At 31.7% G+C, this 16,965-nt stretch overlaps 3 protein-coding genes across 4 annotated transcripts; all 3 read right to left on the bottom strand.

Annotated features, from left to right (window-relative positions):
* Positions 1-72: 72 nt before the first annotated feature.
* On the bottom strand, positions 73-2,949 carry LOC9323715. Of its 2 annotated transcripts, none has more exons than XM_021034523.1 (10): positions 2,604-2,949; positions 2,447-2,519; positions 2,206-2,268; positions 1,852-2,115; positions 1,347-1,756; positions 1,163-1,262; positions 1,027-1,080; positions 847-939; positions 637-765; positions 73-549 (listed from the first exon to the last, which is right to left on the bottom strand). In XM_021034523.1, the coding sequence occupies exons 1-10, from the start codon at positions 2,690-2,692 to the stop codon at positions 232-234; spliced, it is 1,593 nt and encodes a 530-aa protein (XP_020890182.1). In that variant the 5' UTR covers positions 2,693-2,949; the 3' UTR covers positions 73-231. The 2 variants fall into 2 exon arrangements, with proteins under 2 accessions (XP_020890182.1, XP_020890183.1); XM_021034524.1 differs by having other exon boundaries at positions 1,852-2,112.
* Positions 2,950-8,902: 5,953 nt separating this feature from the next.
* Positions 8,903-10,118, bottom strand: LOC9323714 (protein MIZU-KUSSEI 1). The gene has a single exon (XM_021035660.1). It carries the CDS (start codon positions 9,713-9,715, stop codon positions 9,035-9,037), a length of 681 nt encoding a protein of 226 aa, XP_020891319.1. The 5' UTR covers positions 9,716-10,118; the 3' UTR covers positions 8,903-9,034.
* Positions 10,119-15,395: 5,277 nt separating this feature from the next.
* On the bottom strand, positions 15,396-16,351 carry LOC9323713. The gene has a single exon (XM_021010284.1). The coding sequence runs from the start codon at positions 16,212-16,214 to the stop codon at positions 15,561-15,563; it is 654 nt and encodes a 217-aa protein (XP_020865943.1). The 5' UTR covers positions 16,215-16,351; the 3' UTR covers positions 15,396-15,560.
* Between the last annotated feature and the right edge of the window lie 614 nt (positions 16,352-16,965).

Here is a 16,965-nt window from a genome sequence, read left to right as displayed (position 1 = left end):
TAGGCCCAAGTATCCACGCTTAAAGACCCGGTTTGATCGATCGGTTTTCTCTCAGTTATTTTCCTTACACGGTTTAAAAACATTAATTAGTTCTCGGTTTATTAAGATTATACATACAAACACTGGTTTTACAATTTCTCACTCGAAAAAGAAAACTGAAATTGAACACTAATTGTAATCAAATTATTTAATCACATGAGAAGGCAAAAAGAACAACTTTTATTGTAACCTTCACGTCTTATTTCTTGCTCCAACCAATTCTCCGGCGATGACATACCGGAAACTCAAATTTTCCGGTAACCATTCAAAATTCTTACTCTTCTTCTCCTTCAAACATTTCTCAGCAATTTTCCTCGCATCTTCTGGTAAACACTGAGCTGTTGCTTCCATGAGCTTAGACACATCCATTGACATGTCTTTAACATAATGCTGAAAGATCTTTGGCAACAAAATCTTTGTCCCTTTGTAAACACGAACATTACTTCTGATATACTCTTGTTTTGCTTGTCTTAGATCCCGGAAGATTCTATCCGCCGTGTAAACTCGAACCTAACCAATAATCTTCTACAGTTAAATCTAATATAGGATGGTATATAACTGAAATCATTTAGAGTTGAAATGGTTTCTAATTGTTACCATAGGATCTGTGAATGCTCCTGAAGAAATAGCGAAATGAGCTAAAGCCTCGGGGTATTCCAATGCGTAAACGTGTCTAACACTGCAAGCTTTCGACTTTCTTGAAGGCGAAAACAGAGTTTGGAGTAACTGCAAAATGTAAATTACGCATTTACTATGTGGTGAAAAGTGAAAGTGAAGCAAAAAGGAAAGAAATATGAAATGGTTTACAGGTGATGGTGATATGTAATGAGGTCTGATTCCTAAGATTGAGCTTTGGATGATAAACGGGTTTATTCTATAGCCTCCAATATCATAAGCTGCCTGTGGTTATATGAAAGAGAATTGCTTAGTAAAAACATCAAATAAATGTTGCTCTACTAAATGTTTTATGGCTAATAGAGATTTAACCTTCAAAACCGATGTGTTTCTTGCGCGGTTGTGAGTTCCATAAGCTAAGTAAGCCTTGAAAGAAGAAGATGATGGCATGAAAAGATTAATACCAAGGAAATTAAGATAGTAAAGAAAGAGCTAGTTTATTACTTACATGCATCACAAGAGCATTGTGAATGTTTATCCAAAACGCGAGCTTCTCTTCGCGTTTCATTCTACTCGGATCAACTTTCTCAAGATTTTGAACCAATGATCTGCATATATACCAAATTGTTCAAAATACAAATAAAGATCAATTCAGTTATATATATATGTAGATTGTTTACCTCCAAATTTACCTGAAGTTTTGCAGCATAAGAGCAGCGTAACCGAAACTAGCATCGTCTAAATGTACTCTAAGAGCCTCTATCACAACAACACCACAAGGCAAAACATTGCCTTGATCTTGAAAGTGATTCAGAAAATGATCCTCACTCGCGCAATTCAAGCTCCATTTATCGTCATAGTAATTGGATTTGGAAGAGAAAATGGTCGAGGCATTCGACAATGACGAAACCGGAGAAGCAGGGAAACAAGTGGAATTGGTACTCGTTGATCCTCTTGAAAGTGTACAATACACAGAAGAGATGCATCTCATGATATCTTCAGAGAGTTTATTCGGGTTTATGAGGTTACTATGATCAACTATATGAGATGATCCTAGAAGCTCTCCAAGACTGTGATTACCAGAAACTACTCTAGTCCCTTCCTGAAAAAAAAAAACCCACACATAAACAAGTCACTTATTTGTTTCCTTCCTGACTGATTTCTTTAAAATAAACACTTGAGTAGAGTTAAATTTACCCTTGAAGATAAGGCTTTTAAACTAGTGTTGAAACTCCGAGGATATGAAATTGGTTTTTGGTAAGCTTGATAGTGATGAGTTAGTGATGTTCGTGAAGTAGTCACAGAACGAGGAAAGTTAGTAGTAGTAGCAGAGAGTTTAGAGTAGGAATTAGGAAGTTGCTGTTCAAAAGATTTCCTGTAAAGAGATAAGAGATATCGTTCCATGTGTAGAATCTCTATCTCAATTGATGCAATTTCCTTCTTCAACTCTTCTGAAGACTTCTGCATAAAAAAAAAAAATCAAGATTCAAGACATAGCAAAACAAGAAAGCTGTAAGATTAAAGAGTTGATTACTGAGCTATAAAGGGAACCTTTGGGATCAAGCAGAGACTGGAATTTTGGTGAGTTATTAAAGTCTTCTCAATTGGTAAAATCTGTAAGGAAATTAGAAACAGCTTTCTTGTTAATGAAAAGTTGCATCAAAAAACCATATAAAACCCAGAAGAAGGAGAGAAAAAAAATAGGCAGAGTTTTTTTCTTATTATTTTAACAGTAAAAGTTTTGCTTTTTCTGGAAAGAAAGGAGAAAAATGAAATGATTTCGAAACCGTACAGATTTTCTGTCGGAAGAGAAACTTGAAGGTGACACATCAACTACACTCTGCAAAACCATGTTCTCTCTGTTCCTACAAGCAAGTAAGAACAGAGAAAGTTTCAATTAACTTTGATTCAAAGATTGATTAGTCTCGTACGCAATTGAAATCACTTACCTCGGAGAATATGAAGAGGAAGAAGTGGGAGAGGAAGAAGAAGAAGACGAAGAAGAAGATGAATATGCACAATTCATCAGAGCCATCATTTTCTATCACTCTCTTTAAAAGAATTTTGCTCGGAAGCTCAGGATCATGTTTTCTAGAAGAAATTAAGAAAAAAGCAAAAATAAAGCTCCAAGCCTTTTTTTTTCTTCTACTCTTTATGTTAGTGTGACTTCAAAACCTGAAAAGGGAAAGACTTTGTAACTTTCCAAGAAAATTAGCAAGTGAAACCGACATTTTTTTCCCCGGGTATTCAGACGCAAGTGAAGTGTAAAACCCAGTTTTTACTCCACAACCACAAGACTTTCGTTAAGATCTGAATATGAATTTAGAGACATAGTATTATTTTTTATTAGTATCTGTCAATGTCTTCTGTTTTCATATTTATGGCAATGTTTTTCTTGCAGTGTTATTACAGTAGTTCATACTTCATAGTCTCTTTGCATGTCTATATTTTAGTCTTTAATCAGACCTCACAATAATATAATGCGATAAGCCGATAACCAAACTAAGTACTTCAATAAATAAAATAAAATTGTGAGAATCATTAAGAAAAAAAAAAAAAAAAAGTAAACTAGGAAGATCATTAGGGTAGAAAAATTATGGGTTTTGTGCAAGAAAAAAAAATTCAAAGTGGCCAATTTTTGCAACTTTACCATTTACTTCCAAAAAACACAAAATAATCCTATGAATCTAAAATAATAGGCAATATAGACTTTTTTCGCAATTGTTAAGTTTTAAAAATTTTGATAAAAAATATATCAAATCGACGCCCTCGAGACGAGGAATTCATTTATACCTTTAAAATATTAAAATCAAATGTACGTGATCGAAAAATCGTTTACAATATATGTATAAAGACTATATTACCTATTATTTTAGACTTCATAGGTTTATTCTATATTTTTAGAGGTGGTAGATAAAGTTGTAAAAATTGGCGATTTGAATGTATTTTTTGCACAAAACCCAAAAATTATAGATGATGAAGTTTATTTGAATCTACAATAGGTTTATACTCTATACTCTAAAATGAAAATGATTCGCAGATATTGCAAATTAGTGTTTTCATATGTGAAATAAAAAACATATAGAAGAAAAATAAGTTGGAAACCATGCAATTAATGCCTATGAGATCATATAAACAATTTATTAAGTGGGGAAAATTACTACATAAGAGTTAACATGGGGTCATAAAATACCAATAAATATGTTGCAATCACTCCCATACGAGAAATCGTACATTTTTTATATAGCCCGAAATAACTATCGACCTGAAGTTTTTAATAATAACTAACACCTATAATTGTCAACAAGTTAAAAATAGTTTTATAATGATTTCATAGAAAAATAAATCAGAATAATGACAACCGATCACTGGCATCTAGTATTAGAAAATAAATACAAAACTATATGCAGAATCTATTAAATTACGAAGAAGAAGAAAAATCAGAAGTATTGAATGAGTAAATTTTGTAGAAGATGGAATCTAACAAGTATATGACTAAAATGAGCATCCTTGCCATTGCATGTTAGTGGTCATAAATGAATAACCACGACAGCTGTCCCCATAAATTATGATGCCACCCTGTCTACTTTTCTTATTGATTTTTTTTTTTTGTATGGTTAAATGTATCCATTAATTACTGCTATTAATACTGATTAGAAACTTATGACTTTAGAGTACTACAAAGAATTAATTAAGAAAAAAGGGGCAAAGTCATACCCATGTCATTCTCTTTTAAGTTTGCTTCGTACTATAAACGGTTGGGGTAGTAAATCAGTCATGAGTTTGATTTTATATTTCAAACTTATAATTGTTCTCTAATATTTCCAATATTTAGTGACGCTACGTATAATTTATAATTGACGTTAGAAGAACTGAAGAAGAAGATGGAGTGGCTCAGACGGTCATACCTCCCAATTGTTAATTTTAACATTAACACCTTTGAATGTCTACTGTACTTTTTCTCACACACGTCATGTGCTAGTAATAAGATTTCGTACGAAAAAATATTATATTTTGGGTAAGTGTGATATTCTATCTGAGATTTTTTAGCCATCTAAAGATAGATGAGATCACGAATGTGAATGTACAATGTTTTCTCTACGTAGACGTTTGTGTACATATATAGATGAATGCAATATTTGCCAAGCTGACTAAAAGACTGATATATAGAAAAAAACACGAATGAATTAATACTTTTTAATAATTTGAGATTTTTTTTTAACAAATAATAATAATAATAATTTGAGTTTTTTTATGAAAATGATTTGAGTATTAATTTCATCTCAGAAGATGAATATAGAAGTGGACCAACTTTCGTTTTCAAGTTAAATAATTTGGGGCTTTCTTTAGCACCGACTTTTATGCCAACACAACGAGGACAATTAAATCGAAAAGGAAACTCATTCACGTTGGGTGACCCATTTAAAATAGTTTATCTACCATTTCTAGATTTATATACTAATATACATAATTATTGGATTTTTTTCCCTCTACTCATATCATCTCACAGTCTATTAATAAAACATAAAATAAATGAACATGTATATATAACTATTGATAACAAATTAACAACTAGCTAATTTTACCGGCCACGGTACAATCTAATAAACACATGAAATGCCAGCTTAGAGTAACTTACTTCATTTATAACCGGTGTTCGTATAAAAACATTTATTATTATATAAAGTAGCACTAGCACCTTAAAAAATATCTCACTAGTAATTTGCATACTCGATCTCATACTCGTACTCGTTTATTAAAACATCTCGCCAACTCCCACTCGATCTACTTAGTACTTAGTACTTTCTCTATTTCATATTATATGATGTTTTAGTTATTTTATCTTGTTTCACAATATAATATATTTTGAAAAAAAAATTTAAGTTTCCATGTAAAAATTAAATTCATACAATTTTATGATTATATATATTCTGCAGTAAACTTTTTTATTGGCCAAACTTTCTTTAAGTAAATATTAAATTATGATTTCAATGTAAAAATAATAGAAACAAAAAAAATTAATTAGTTTCTTAAACTTTGTGTTTTTAACCAAGGCATCCTATATTTAAAAAAAGAGGGAATACTAGTTTATCAATATTCGATCTCATTAATCCAAGTACTTTGATAAAGAACCAAGCAAAGAAAAAAAATATTAGTCTACTTACTATTCCCTCTGTTTCACAAAGAGTGTCATTCTAGCATTTTTCACACAAATTAAAAAAAGTAAACAAATTTCATTTCTACCCCTTATTAATACACTAAATAATACCCTCTCTCTAATTAATACACTAAAATAGTGAGGTTAAAAAAGAGAATTAGTCTTTAAAACTGCATTGAAAACACAAAATGACACTTTTTGTGAAACGAAATTAAAACCTTAAAATGACACTTATTGTGAAACGGATGGAGTATATCATAGCATATATACACATATTTAACAGCGTTAATAACGGCGCATGTATTCTTGCATGATCGAAATATTCGACGTGACAGGTGCTATCTTAAAATTCAGTGCCATTCCACCAGATTTCTAACTCATATTTTTGTAATAACATAACAAGTCAATTATTTAACTAATCTTAGTATTTTTTTGTCAGATTGTTCTAATTATCATTATGATATAAAATGCACGTGTGGAAGCGTAATGATTCTCTAACAAATGGAAAGAATCACTTTAATGTTTATTAACTAAGGTTTTGTTCTTTTCTAATCACCGATCACAGGCTGGGATCCACAACTGCAAAACAAAAATAATCGAAATCAATATTTCAGTTCAAATGGGTCTCGCTGCTCAACCCTAAACCAGCTCATTAGTTAATTGGGCTTTTTATCAATTGGCCCGCCCGTCTTTCTCTGTAGTCTGTAGGCACCAACCGCCGTGTTGGACCACGACGTATCCTTTACATGTCAGCATTTAAATTAGAATAATTAGCATTAGTTAATGACTTTTATACATCTCAAATTAATTTCAGCCACGCCTAAACATAAATCATGCAGCTCAAAAAATTATTTCACTTAGACACAATAACAAATATATACTAGCATATATATAAACCTTACAAGTTACAAGTTACAATCATTACTTACAAGTTATATACAATTAGTTTACACAAAATTTAAAAGTTTAACACTAATCAAAAAAAATATATCCAAAAAATTATTTGAAAAATAGTAAACCTTAAAGTTTTAATAGTAATATATAAACTTAAAATTTAAAACTTTTCTAACAAAAAAACAAGTGTTTAAACTTAATTATGTGTAAACCATATTGAACTTAGAACACCTCTTAAGGGTTTGGTATTAGAGAGTCCATAAGAAGCCCAAGAAGAGTCTCATGAGAAATCCACAAGCCCATGTAATTAGGTTATCTAAGCAAGTAGTCTCTTATATAAATAGTCATGTAATGAAGAACAATGTGATTAACCTAGAGAGTTGCCACATTGAGCAATTCTCCTCTTTCCATTTATGATATCAAATCAAAACCTATTTTGTTCTTGAAGACAACCTAAAGTCTTTCCCTTTCTCTGTTTTTTACATTTGAATAAAGCTCCATATGAGCTATCTCATTTTCAGTTTCATATTTCTATGTTAATAAGCTCTCTAAGAGCATTAATCTCATTGTCTTGAGATTCTCAACATTTGGATGTTATATCCAATTAGTTTACACAAAATTATAAAACTTAACACTTATAAAAAAGATAACAAAAAAAACATTTAAAGAAAACAAGTATTAAAAATTTAATTATGTGTAAACCATATTGAACCTAGAACACCTCTTAGGGGTTTGGATGTTGTATCCAATTGGTTTACACAAAATTAAAAAATTTAACACTTCTAAAAAAACAAAAAAAAAAACAAAATATTTTAAAAAAATAAGTGTTAAAAATTTAATTATGTGTAAACCATATTGAACTTATAACACTTCTTAGGGGTTTAGAGGTTGTATCCAATTAGTTTACACAAAATTTAAAAATTTAACACTTACCAAAAAAAAAAAAATGTTTAAAAGGAAAAAAATATCAAACTTTTTGTTTGAAAAAATAAATAAAGAAGTAAAGAAAGTATTATACCTGATTGGACTTTGTTTGGGCCATCACAAGAAAAGCCCATTGCCAAGTTGTTCGTCACTGCTCTGTTCTGTAGTTGTTGATCGTGACATTGTTGAAACTCAAACTATCGCCCTCGTCTTCATTACCAAGTCCATTGAACCTGCTCTGTTCAATTGCCAAGTCCTTCTTCACTGCTACTGCACTGGTCGTCGCCTTCACTAACCCTCCCTGTCTCCATAATCTTCTTTGCCGCTTTGTTTTTTCTTCGTAATCTCATGAGAATGGATCAACAAGAACGGTGAAATTAGGGTAGACCCGATTGACAGAAGACAGAGGATAGAGATCAATCACGAAACAAGATGTTTTCCTCCGATCAATCCTACGGATGAAATCGTTGCATAGATCATCGGCTTACTTCAATCTCTGAAAAGACGAGAGAATCCGATCAAAAACGATAGTTGTGTTTAGAAAAGACAAGAGAATGAAAGATGAAGAATTATTTTGTTATGGTACCGAAGAAGAAGAAGAAGAAGAGAGAATGAGAATGAATATTGATATCTCAAGGAAGATGAGAGAATGAGTGATGTCATGGAGATTCAGGTTTTTATTTATAAGCATTAGCTTCTTCAAAAAAAAGGAAACTTTCGATTGTTTCCTTTTCTCTTCAACGCTTGTTTCTTTTTCTTATTAGGGTTGACAAAAAAATAAGAAAATCTTAGAACGTTCGAGAGATCTGGACCGTTTATTTTTATCACGTTGCAACTGTGAGATATCGGACGGTGATAGTCTAATCTAAACGGTAAGTTTGTAAGATTATGTGGACCTAATTTTTGTTATATTTCCATATTAAAAATTTAATTATGTGTAAACAATATTGATCATGATGTATATCATTGTCAAAAAAAAAAAACAAAAAAAAAAAATCAAAGTCAAGGTGTTGGATAGGTAATCAGTCCTAAACGGTAATTGGTAGAACTAGTAGGCGATACCGAATATTCTACTATATATTTGCAAAATTTTGTAGAATGATCATCAGGATGTGTTCTGTTTAGTAATATATACTATGATTTAAATTTTCTTATTTTACTATTTTAATACGTGTATAGTTTTTGAATATTTTAATATTAGTAATTATATCATGTTATCTTATAGTATATGATTGTTATAAATTTATCACTGTTGACTATTCAATATAATGTTCCCATATACCACATGAATTGATTTATATTTATAATGTTCGTAAAAACGATTTCGTAAGTCGTAACTAGTAACATACACAAAAACGAACATTAAAAATAACATCGATCATAACTAGATTTTCCCTAATTACTTCACGATCTTGAAAGAAAAATGCTAAGCTCCTGTCCATAACCACCCCCTTGGTTTACCATGTGAAACGATTCCAAGTCACTCGATCCGGTGACTCGCTCGAACTTTGCCCTCAAATACAACGTCTCGCCGTTCGGAATCACCCCTGCGCCAACGGAAACAGACTGCATCAGCCTGAGAAATCCGACGTCGTTTTCAGTCGTTTCTCTCCTCACCGCAAATCCAACTTTCTTGCCGTTGCAGTACATAGACCAAACCGGAACGTTAAAGATACTAGACCGGCGGTTGCTTTTGCTCCGGAGAGCTATGCGGAGAAAGCCCTCTTCCATCTCCCGAGCGAGAGCCGCCGTGGGAACGGCTAGCTCGAGGAGGAGAAGAGGCGGAGAGGAGGGACGAGTATCTTCTTGGAGGCAGAAGCTGACATGGCCACGGCGGTGACCAAAGAAAGTGCCGGTTACGACGACGCCAGATTGGTCGGAGGAAGAAGTGAATGAAGAGACAGAGACGGTGTCGTTTTGGTCGGAAGGAGGAGGTTGGTACGTGCAACAATATGGGATTACCCACTCGATGAGTGAACGGAGCGTTCTTCGGAGTCCGACTTCACGGGCACAGTCAACGTTCGTCGGAGAATCAATGATTTGTAGATGACTTTTTTGTTTTCCTAAATCCATAATAGTTCTCATTTTTCTTCTTTGTGATCGTGTAAGTGAGAAGAGAACGAGAGCAAGTTTGATGGTATATGTATAGGTGTGATCATGTGTAAGTGGAGGGGATGTTTTTTTCGTTTAGTATTAAGTTATTAGTACTATTTTGTTTTTGTTGTAATTTTATATGTAATTTATACATGCGTGTACATTCGTCTTCTCTGTTTTCAAGTGATTGATTCTTCCTTAATTAGTGTGTTCACCAAAATGGTGGTAAACTAAGCTGAATTTAGTATTACGTTTCATGTAATTGCGAAACAAGAGATCCAAATTTATGAAAATAGTAAATGATGTTGATAAGGAGAAGGGAATAGAGGGAGCTGGTATAATTGGTTGAGCGAACAAAAAACGGGCCCACGTGTAATGAAGAACCCAATCGATGCGTTTCTACATCTTATTTTTTTCTTCTCAAGTCTCAACAGCTAGATAATGAATTACCCAAAAAAATGATATGTTTTGCTTTCTGAGGTTATTTTCTAGGCGTTAACAAAAAGATGATTTAGTAATAGTAAGTCTACACATAAAAAGTAACATGATGTAGAAGCATGCATACTGATACTGTTGAGATGATTGATTTCAAATACTTTATACCGTTACTGTTACAATGCCACGAATAGTCAGTATTATGTGCTGTAGTGGGGACTTTACATGTCCTTTGTGCACCAAAGAGTTTAAATTACTAACGAGAAAGATAGGTCAATAAAGCCTAATTTACGGGTAAAGCATCATATATGAATCTTTATAACAATCAACGAAATGATAATATTAAAAAAAAAAAACTCAAAAAAATGTGAACAAGTTTAAATTATATACAAGAGTTATACTTTAGTGGTTCATATTTGTATTATTGGTATGTGTCAAGATTTTGGTTCACATATGGTAGTATCTTCTTAAATATCGTAGACGACATAAACAATTCTCCTTTATAACTATGTATATTTTAAAAGTAGTTTATAAGAATATAATCTTCACTTGTAAATAAAATGAACCTCTTCTGAAAATTGCTGCAAAGAAGAAGACTAGAGAGTAGAGAAACAGAACAACTAGAGCTTCTCGAGAATGGGCCTGTTTTAAATGGGTCAAGAAGCTACTCTAATGGGCTGTTCAAAACTCCACTGTATTTTTCTCATGCAATGTAAGAGGCCAATAAAATGTATCAAACTATGCTACGATCGATCCCCAGACACTCTTTCATTTATCGCCCGACTATATGGAGTATGAACAAGATATATCTAAAAGTCAAATCCTCGTTTATTTTGTGTTTACAATTCAAGAACAATCAAACACATGGAGTATTACGCTGATTATAACGAAAACAATCATTCAGTGAACGTTTGAAAATGTATGATTAACACATTGAAAATGTTTGGTTACCGAGAAACTGACTAAAAAAGCCTCAAACCTTCTCTTTGTCAGCTTTATCTCTCTTTGTTTCATATTTGATTGGGACATGTAAACTCAATAGTTTCCATTAATAGTGACCAGGGTGTGGTGTGCATACACGTCATAATTTTGAAGTCTAGCCAACAGGATTATAAATGTGTATGTGTATGTGAATGTACATGAGATAGTCTAAATCCCGATAAAGACTAAAATAAAACAAAGTTTGGATAATTTAAGTCTTATTTTCATTTAATTTATGTTACATAACAACGTAATCATATACCGAGAATCGAATCGAAATTTTCAAATCTCTAAACTATTTGTTATGGTGTTGCCAGTTGACATTTTCTTGAAACATTTTCTTTTATTTATACAAAAGCAAAAGGGTCAAATAAGGCGATAAGGTTATAAAAATTCAAAAACTTAAAGGATACGCCCGTAAGGCCAAATTCTTTTGTCGTACCAACGACAAATCAACAATCCGATCTCACACGGGGATATAGACCAAATCGGGAAATATTAAGTACTATTTCCTCTATTTCTGAAAGTTTGATATCCTAGTGTTTTAGGTTTGTTCCACAAAGATTGATTTTCTATCTTTTTATTTTACTTTTTATTAACAAATCGTAGATTTCAAGACGTAATAATTACAAATAATTAACTATTTTAGATTACTATTGGTTCATAGTTTATTAAAAATATTTAATAAAAAGAAAAAATTATTAAATGATTAAATCATGATTGGTTTTTAATATATATATAAACTCTAAAACATCAAACTTTCAAAAACAAATGGAGTATATTTTTATTTGGAGTCTTGTACATAAGTTGGGGATACAATTAATTACAAGAAATAATTAAGAAGATCATTTAGTAAATGTTGTCGCCGCCAGATACACTCTGTCATTTTCGGAGACTTTCAAGTCACACGGAGGACTAGCAGCCGATACATTTCGAATCTTAGGGTTCACACAAATTCCATATAAAAAAAAAAGATTAACTAGTATGACAAAATACACCACGAGACTTTTCAATAACTCTATTTTGGCTGTGTTATGTGATTGAGATCAATGCGCCCCAGCCCCAAAGGAAAAGAAGAAGATCGTTGCATGGCTAGACAGCTTAGTTGATCAAAATATTTTCGAGAATTGGTATTTCGGGCTATATAATATATATATATATATATATATATATATATATATATTATAATTTGCTTTAATAAGAAGGGACAATGTATGATCATAGATTAGTTGATTAGTTTTGATTTTATTATTTGTAATATCTAAAATCTAAATTAAATGGTTTTATTTTTTACAACAAAATTGTAGAGAAGAAGTGACTTGTTTCTGTCAACATACATTATGTGAGTTTAAACTCGATGAGTAATTGCCAGCTATCAAAAACTTTACAAAAATAAATAGTAATATTGGGAAAAAAATTAACTAGAATTTTCATCGATAATTTTTGAGCTTTCAAAACATTGAAAGTTTCAGGTGAAACTATATTTGCTCTTTCAAGCAATTTTTATGTTTTAGACTATATTCCTGCTTCATGTCTTGGTCTTAATTCTAATATTTGGACTCATACTCCTTTTAGTAGCACTGAATAGTATCGTTGTAATTAATTGGTTGAACAATGAACTAACAGGATTTGGTCATTTGGATTACAATATAAGCTTTCTTATAAAAGGCTTTTGTTAATAGTTTACTACATTACCATCTTACATCAAAAGTATAAACTATAGATATGACAAAAATCAAAGTCTAAAGCTTAAGGGTCCGAATGGTAACAGCGTTTTTTGTTGTGCGGGAAAAGCGGTATTATAGTGCGGTACGGTTCAACTGCGGTACGTGCGGGAGAAAAGTATTTGCGGGACAAGTGCGGTTTGTACAAAATAAGCGGTACGGAATAATGTTTGATTGGTGAAAAAACTAATTGCGGTATATAATAAAATGTTTGAATGGTAACAAATCAATAAGCGGTCCAGATTATAGATTATATATATATAATGATTAATTAATTTTTTTTTGTTAACGAAAAAATAATAACATATAATTATAAACCGTTAATACAAAAATTGATCAAAATATAAATTTAATTTTTTAACATACATATTGTTAATACCGTTGAATAGTTTCATCATAAAAAAAGTACAACATATTAAAAAAAAGTATTATCTATTATTTTGATTTTCCCATAACATATTTGCAATATTGTCTCTTATTTGCGTCATATGTTCTCCATCTGCTAACTCTGCTGCATCCATGTCACCTACATCATGCTCAAAATCTCAGTGGTTTATATTTGTTTCTGTCATTACATCTGCGAAATCTGCATTTGAGAAATTTGAAATTTTGATGAAATTATGTAATCCCACTGTAGCCATTACTACTCTTTTTTTAATGTGAACATTATATCTTGGGACGGTTCAACTACGGTACGTATGTGAGAAATATATTGGCGGGACAAGTGCAGTTAATACAAAATAAGCGGTACGGAATAAAATTCGATTGGTGAAAAAACTATTTGCGTTACACAATAATTATAAATTAGTGATTATTTTGTAGTAATGAAGAAATATTTTCATATATTTATGAATCTTAAATATACAAATTGATTTAAATTACGATATTAAATTTTTTGACATAATTATTGCTAAATTATTTAAAAAATTCAATCATAAAAAGTAGAATATTAATTGAAATTTTATGAGAGGAAAGATGTTGTCCAAAAAGAGAGAGGGAGATATATGTATTTAGGGTTAAAAATATTACACATATATAGATATTTTTTATTAGAGAAATTGCACTAGATAACCTAAAAAAACAACAAAATTAAATATCTAACCTCTAACCCTCCTATTCACTCTCTTTCTCTCCCTATCTCTCTCTACCTTCTTTCTAAAAAACTAATTTTTCTTTTTTTTTGGTTATTCACCTAAATCACCCTTTTTATTAATAAAAAAATAAAAAATAATAATATATATAACCCATTGCGTTTTTTTTTGAATCACAGGGTAAAAACATGTTCTAGTTTAGAAAGGCGGTCCAAAGGTTTTTTACCTCTCTTCGAAAAACGCATATACTTTAAAAAGAAAAAAAAACAAAAACACAAATGTATAGAATAAATGCTGATTGGTGTATCAAACGTGGTTTTCAACTTTTTTTGGTGAAATACCAGTGTTCAAGAAAGCGCTAGACGCTAAGCGGGCGGTGACCCAGTGCCTAACGCCTAGAACGCTTAATCGGGGCCTAGGCGATTTTTTAGGCGGTTTAGACGTTTATAACATAAAAAATTATAAATATAATATTATATATAAAAGTTATATAAAATATCTATATAAAACTAAAAATTATGAAATTATAAACAAAAACTAGATAAAACATTTATTTATATTTATATTAAAAAATATATGAATATTTATAACTATATATAAAAATAAATCTCTAATTGAAATTGAAAAAATACATTAAACAAGATCTATGTGATTTTAGGCGGTCAATGCGGTAATCTAGGCGTCGCATGAGAGCCTAGTGTCTAGTCGGGGCCTAGGCGACTGCCTAGTCCGCTTTTTAGAACACTGTGAAATACACAATTACCATGTCACCATTCATTACCTAAATTGCCATTTAAAATAAACTTAGAACGTTGAATCCCATTGGCCGTGAAGCCAAAACTTCTTCCATTGGTCTCTTTCCCATCTCACCACACACATATTAAATAAACTCTTTACATTAAAAATTCCAAACTTTTTCTCCAAGTTAGTTTTACTTTTATTATCTCCTCACGGAATATTTTATATTTATTACTTTAATTTGTCCTATAACTATGTTTCCTAAAGTGGAGCTTTGACTGACCCAAAAAAAATAAAATTTAAAATTTTTTTCTAAAAATATAATCAATCATCGGATCGATCAAACTTGTGACTGGTGAGTTACAAGGATCAATTCCATCTAATCCGTGGACAAAATTTAATATCATATATTACAAAATAATTAAGTACGTGTATCATATAGTCTCATGAAACTCGCAACAGTGTGACTGAGATTTGATTTTTAACCTATCTTAGATCATGATTATTGGTAGGCTTTTAGCCAAATCTTAGGTAAATTTTAAGTATTAAAAGGTATTTAATTAAATGGCAAATGGTAAGATTGTTAAAAAAGTTTCTTAGCTAAGAGCAAATACATGTTTGTAAGAGATAAATCTTAAGATTTTAATACTAAAAATTTACTAAAAACCATTGTTAAGAAACCCTCGATAATCATGTCTTTAATTATAAAATATAAGTACACATTACATAACAAAACGGGAAAATATATCACAATAGCGAAAGTGAAAGCTGTAATTTACAGATCATTTTGAAACATTACACAAACATTTTTGTAACGATAACAAGAACAAACAAAAAAATGTATCCCTTTAGTTAATAATATTGGATCTAATTAAACGAAGAGCCTTCGTATATAGTAGAGAGTCTCAGTCTAAACGATCGAACCGCCAATTTAGCTCGACCAGACGTATATCTTTTCAATTTCCTAACCGAACCAGACCGTGAATAACCGGTTGTATCTTTAAACGGCGTCGTTCTATTCGGTAACTTTCCTTTTTGCAAAATCGTTGCTTCTCCTCCAATTCTGTTGTTCATGGCGGCGATCCGATTATCGTTAGGCTGATTCAACGTCACAACCGGCGAGATTCTTCCGCTGCTTCTACGACGGCGATTTTTCTTCCCCGCTGATTTCTCAATCGCGACGCTGGCTTTCACGGCGAGAGCCGCCATATCCGACGCCGAGAGACGGTATTGTCGTTTAGAGATCGGAAGAACGAAATAGATTTGATCCGCTTGAAGAATCTCATCAGATTCAATGGCCGGGATAAAATCGTCGTAGTAGAGAGAATCGGAATTACATAGAAAATAAGAAGAAGATCGAGACGAAGACGATGATGAAGAAGACGTCGATTCAGATTCCAGAACCTGAGATGCTAACACCGGTACATCGTATTCACGGAGATCGCCGTTAATTGTCACGATTTTAGCCGTCGACGGCGAAGAGTCGTACTCGTTTCGATTAACAGATACACAAAGACCCATTTTGATTTTGAGTTTGTTCAAAAGTTTTCACGTAAAATCCCAATTTGAATTTCTGGTTTGGAGAAAAAGAGAGTTTTTTTTTATTGATAGCAAAAAGAGAGAAGAAGAGAGGAGGACGCGTATAAACAGAGTTGGTTCCAGGTGGGATATAAATAGACAAAAATTGGTGACGTCAGCCTTTTACTTAACCGGGAGCTGACGCGTACGCTTAGCTGTGTGTGTTGACTGTAGTGAAAGTAGTCTTGTTTTACAAGGCCATATTAATTATTCTTATTTTAAGATATCAATTTAAATGGTCACTATCCATATACCTAAAAAAAACCTATGGTAAAGTAAAAAAATGTTTGACTAATTTAAACAAATTCAATTAAAACAGTACTGTTTAGATAGTTTTCTATTTTCCTTACCAAAAACAGAGAGATAATTTTCTATTTTTAACTCACTGTTCAAATTGTCCTTAGTCCGTACTCTGTATTCAGCATTAGCTATTACATCTAAATTGGTAAGAGAATCTCTTTGTAGTAATTACTGAATACTAGTAATTCAATTTGACCAGCGAATGTAGTCAAATGGTTAATGGATTGTTGATGGATAAACATTTTTTTAACTTAAATTGGTTAATTAGTTTACATTCCCTATCAACTAGTAGTCCAAACACAATGTATCGTTATATACTCTCATATTGATTAGTTAGTGGAATTTTTGCTGGATAAATTCTGTTTTGCTAACTATAGTAATTGATAGTTAAAAG

Source organism: Arabidopsis lyrata (genome assembly GCF_000004255.2).
Source record: "Arabidopsis lyrata subsp. lyrata unplaced genomic scaffold ARALYscaffold_2, whole genome shotgun sequence".
NCBI lineage: Eukaryota > Viridiplantae > Streptophyta > Magnoliopsida > Brassicales > Brassicaceae > Arabidopsis > Arabidopsis lyrata.
This window is presented reverse-complemented; position numbering and strand designations above follow the sequence as displayed.

Coding starts and splice junctions, on each gene's coding strand:
- LOC9323713 (XM_021010284.1), bottom strand. CDS start 16,214: ATGGGTCTTTGTGTATCTGTTAATCGAAACGAGTACGACTCTTCGCCG.
- LOC9323715 (XM_021034523.1), bottom strand. CDS start 2,692: ATGATGGCTCTGATGAATTGTGCATATTCATCTTCTTCTTCGTCTTCT. Junction 1,263..1,346: donor CTTATGCTGCAAAACTTCAG/GTAAATTTGGAG, acceptor GTATATATGCAG/ATCATTGGTTCAAAATCTTG. Junction 550..636: donor GAGCATTCACAGATCCTATG/GTAACAATTAGA, acceptor ATTATTGGTTAG/GTTCGAGTTTACACGGCGGA.
- LOC9323714 (XM_021035660.1), bottom strand. CDS start 9,715: ATGAGAACTATTATGGATTTAGGAAAACAAAAAAGTCATCTACAAATC.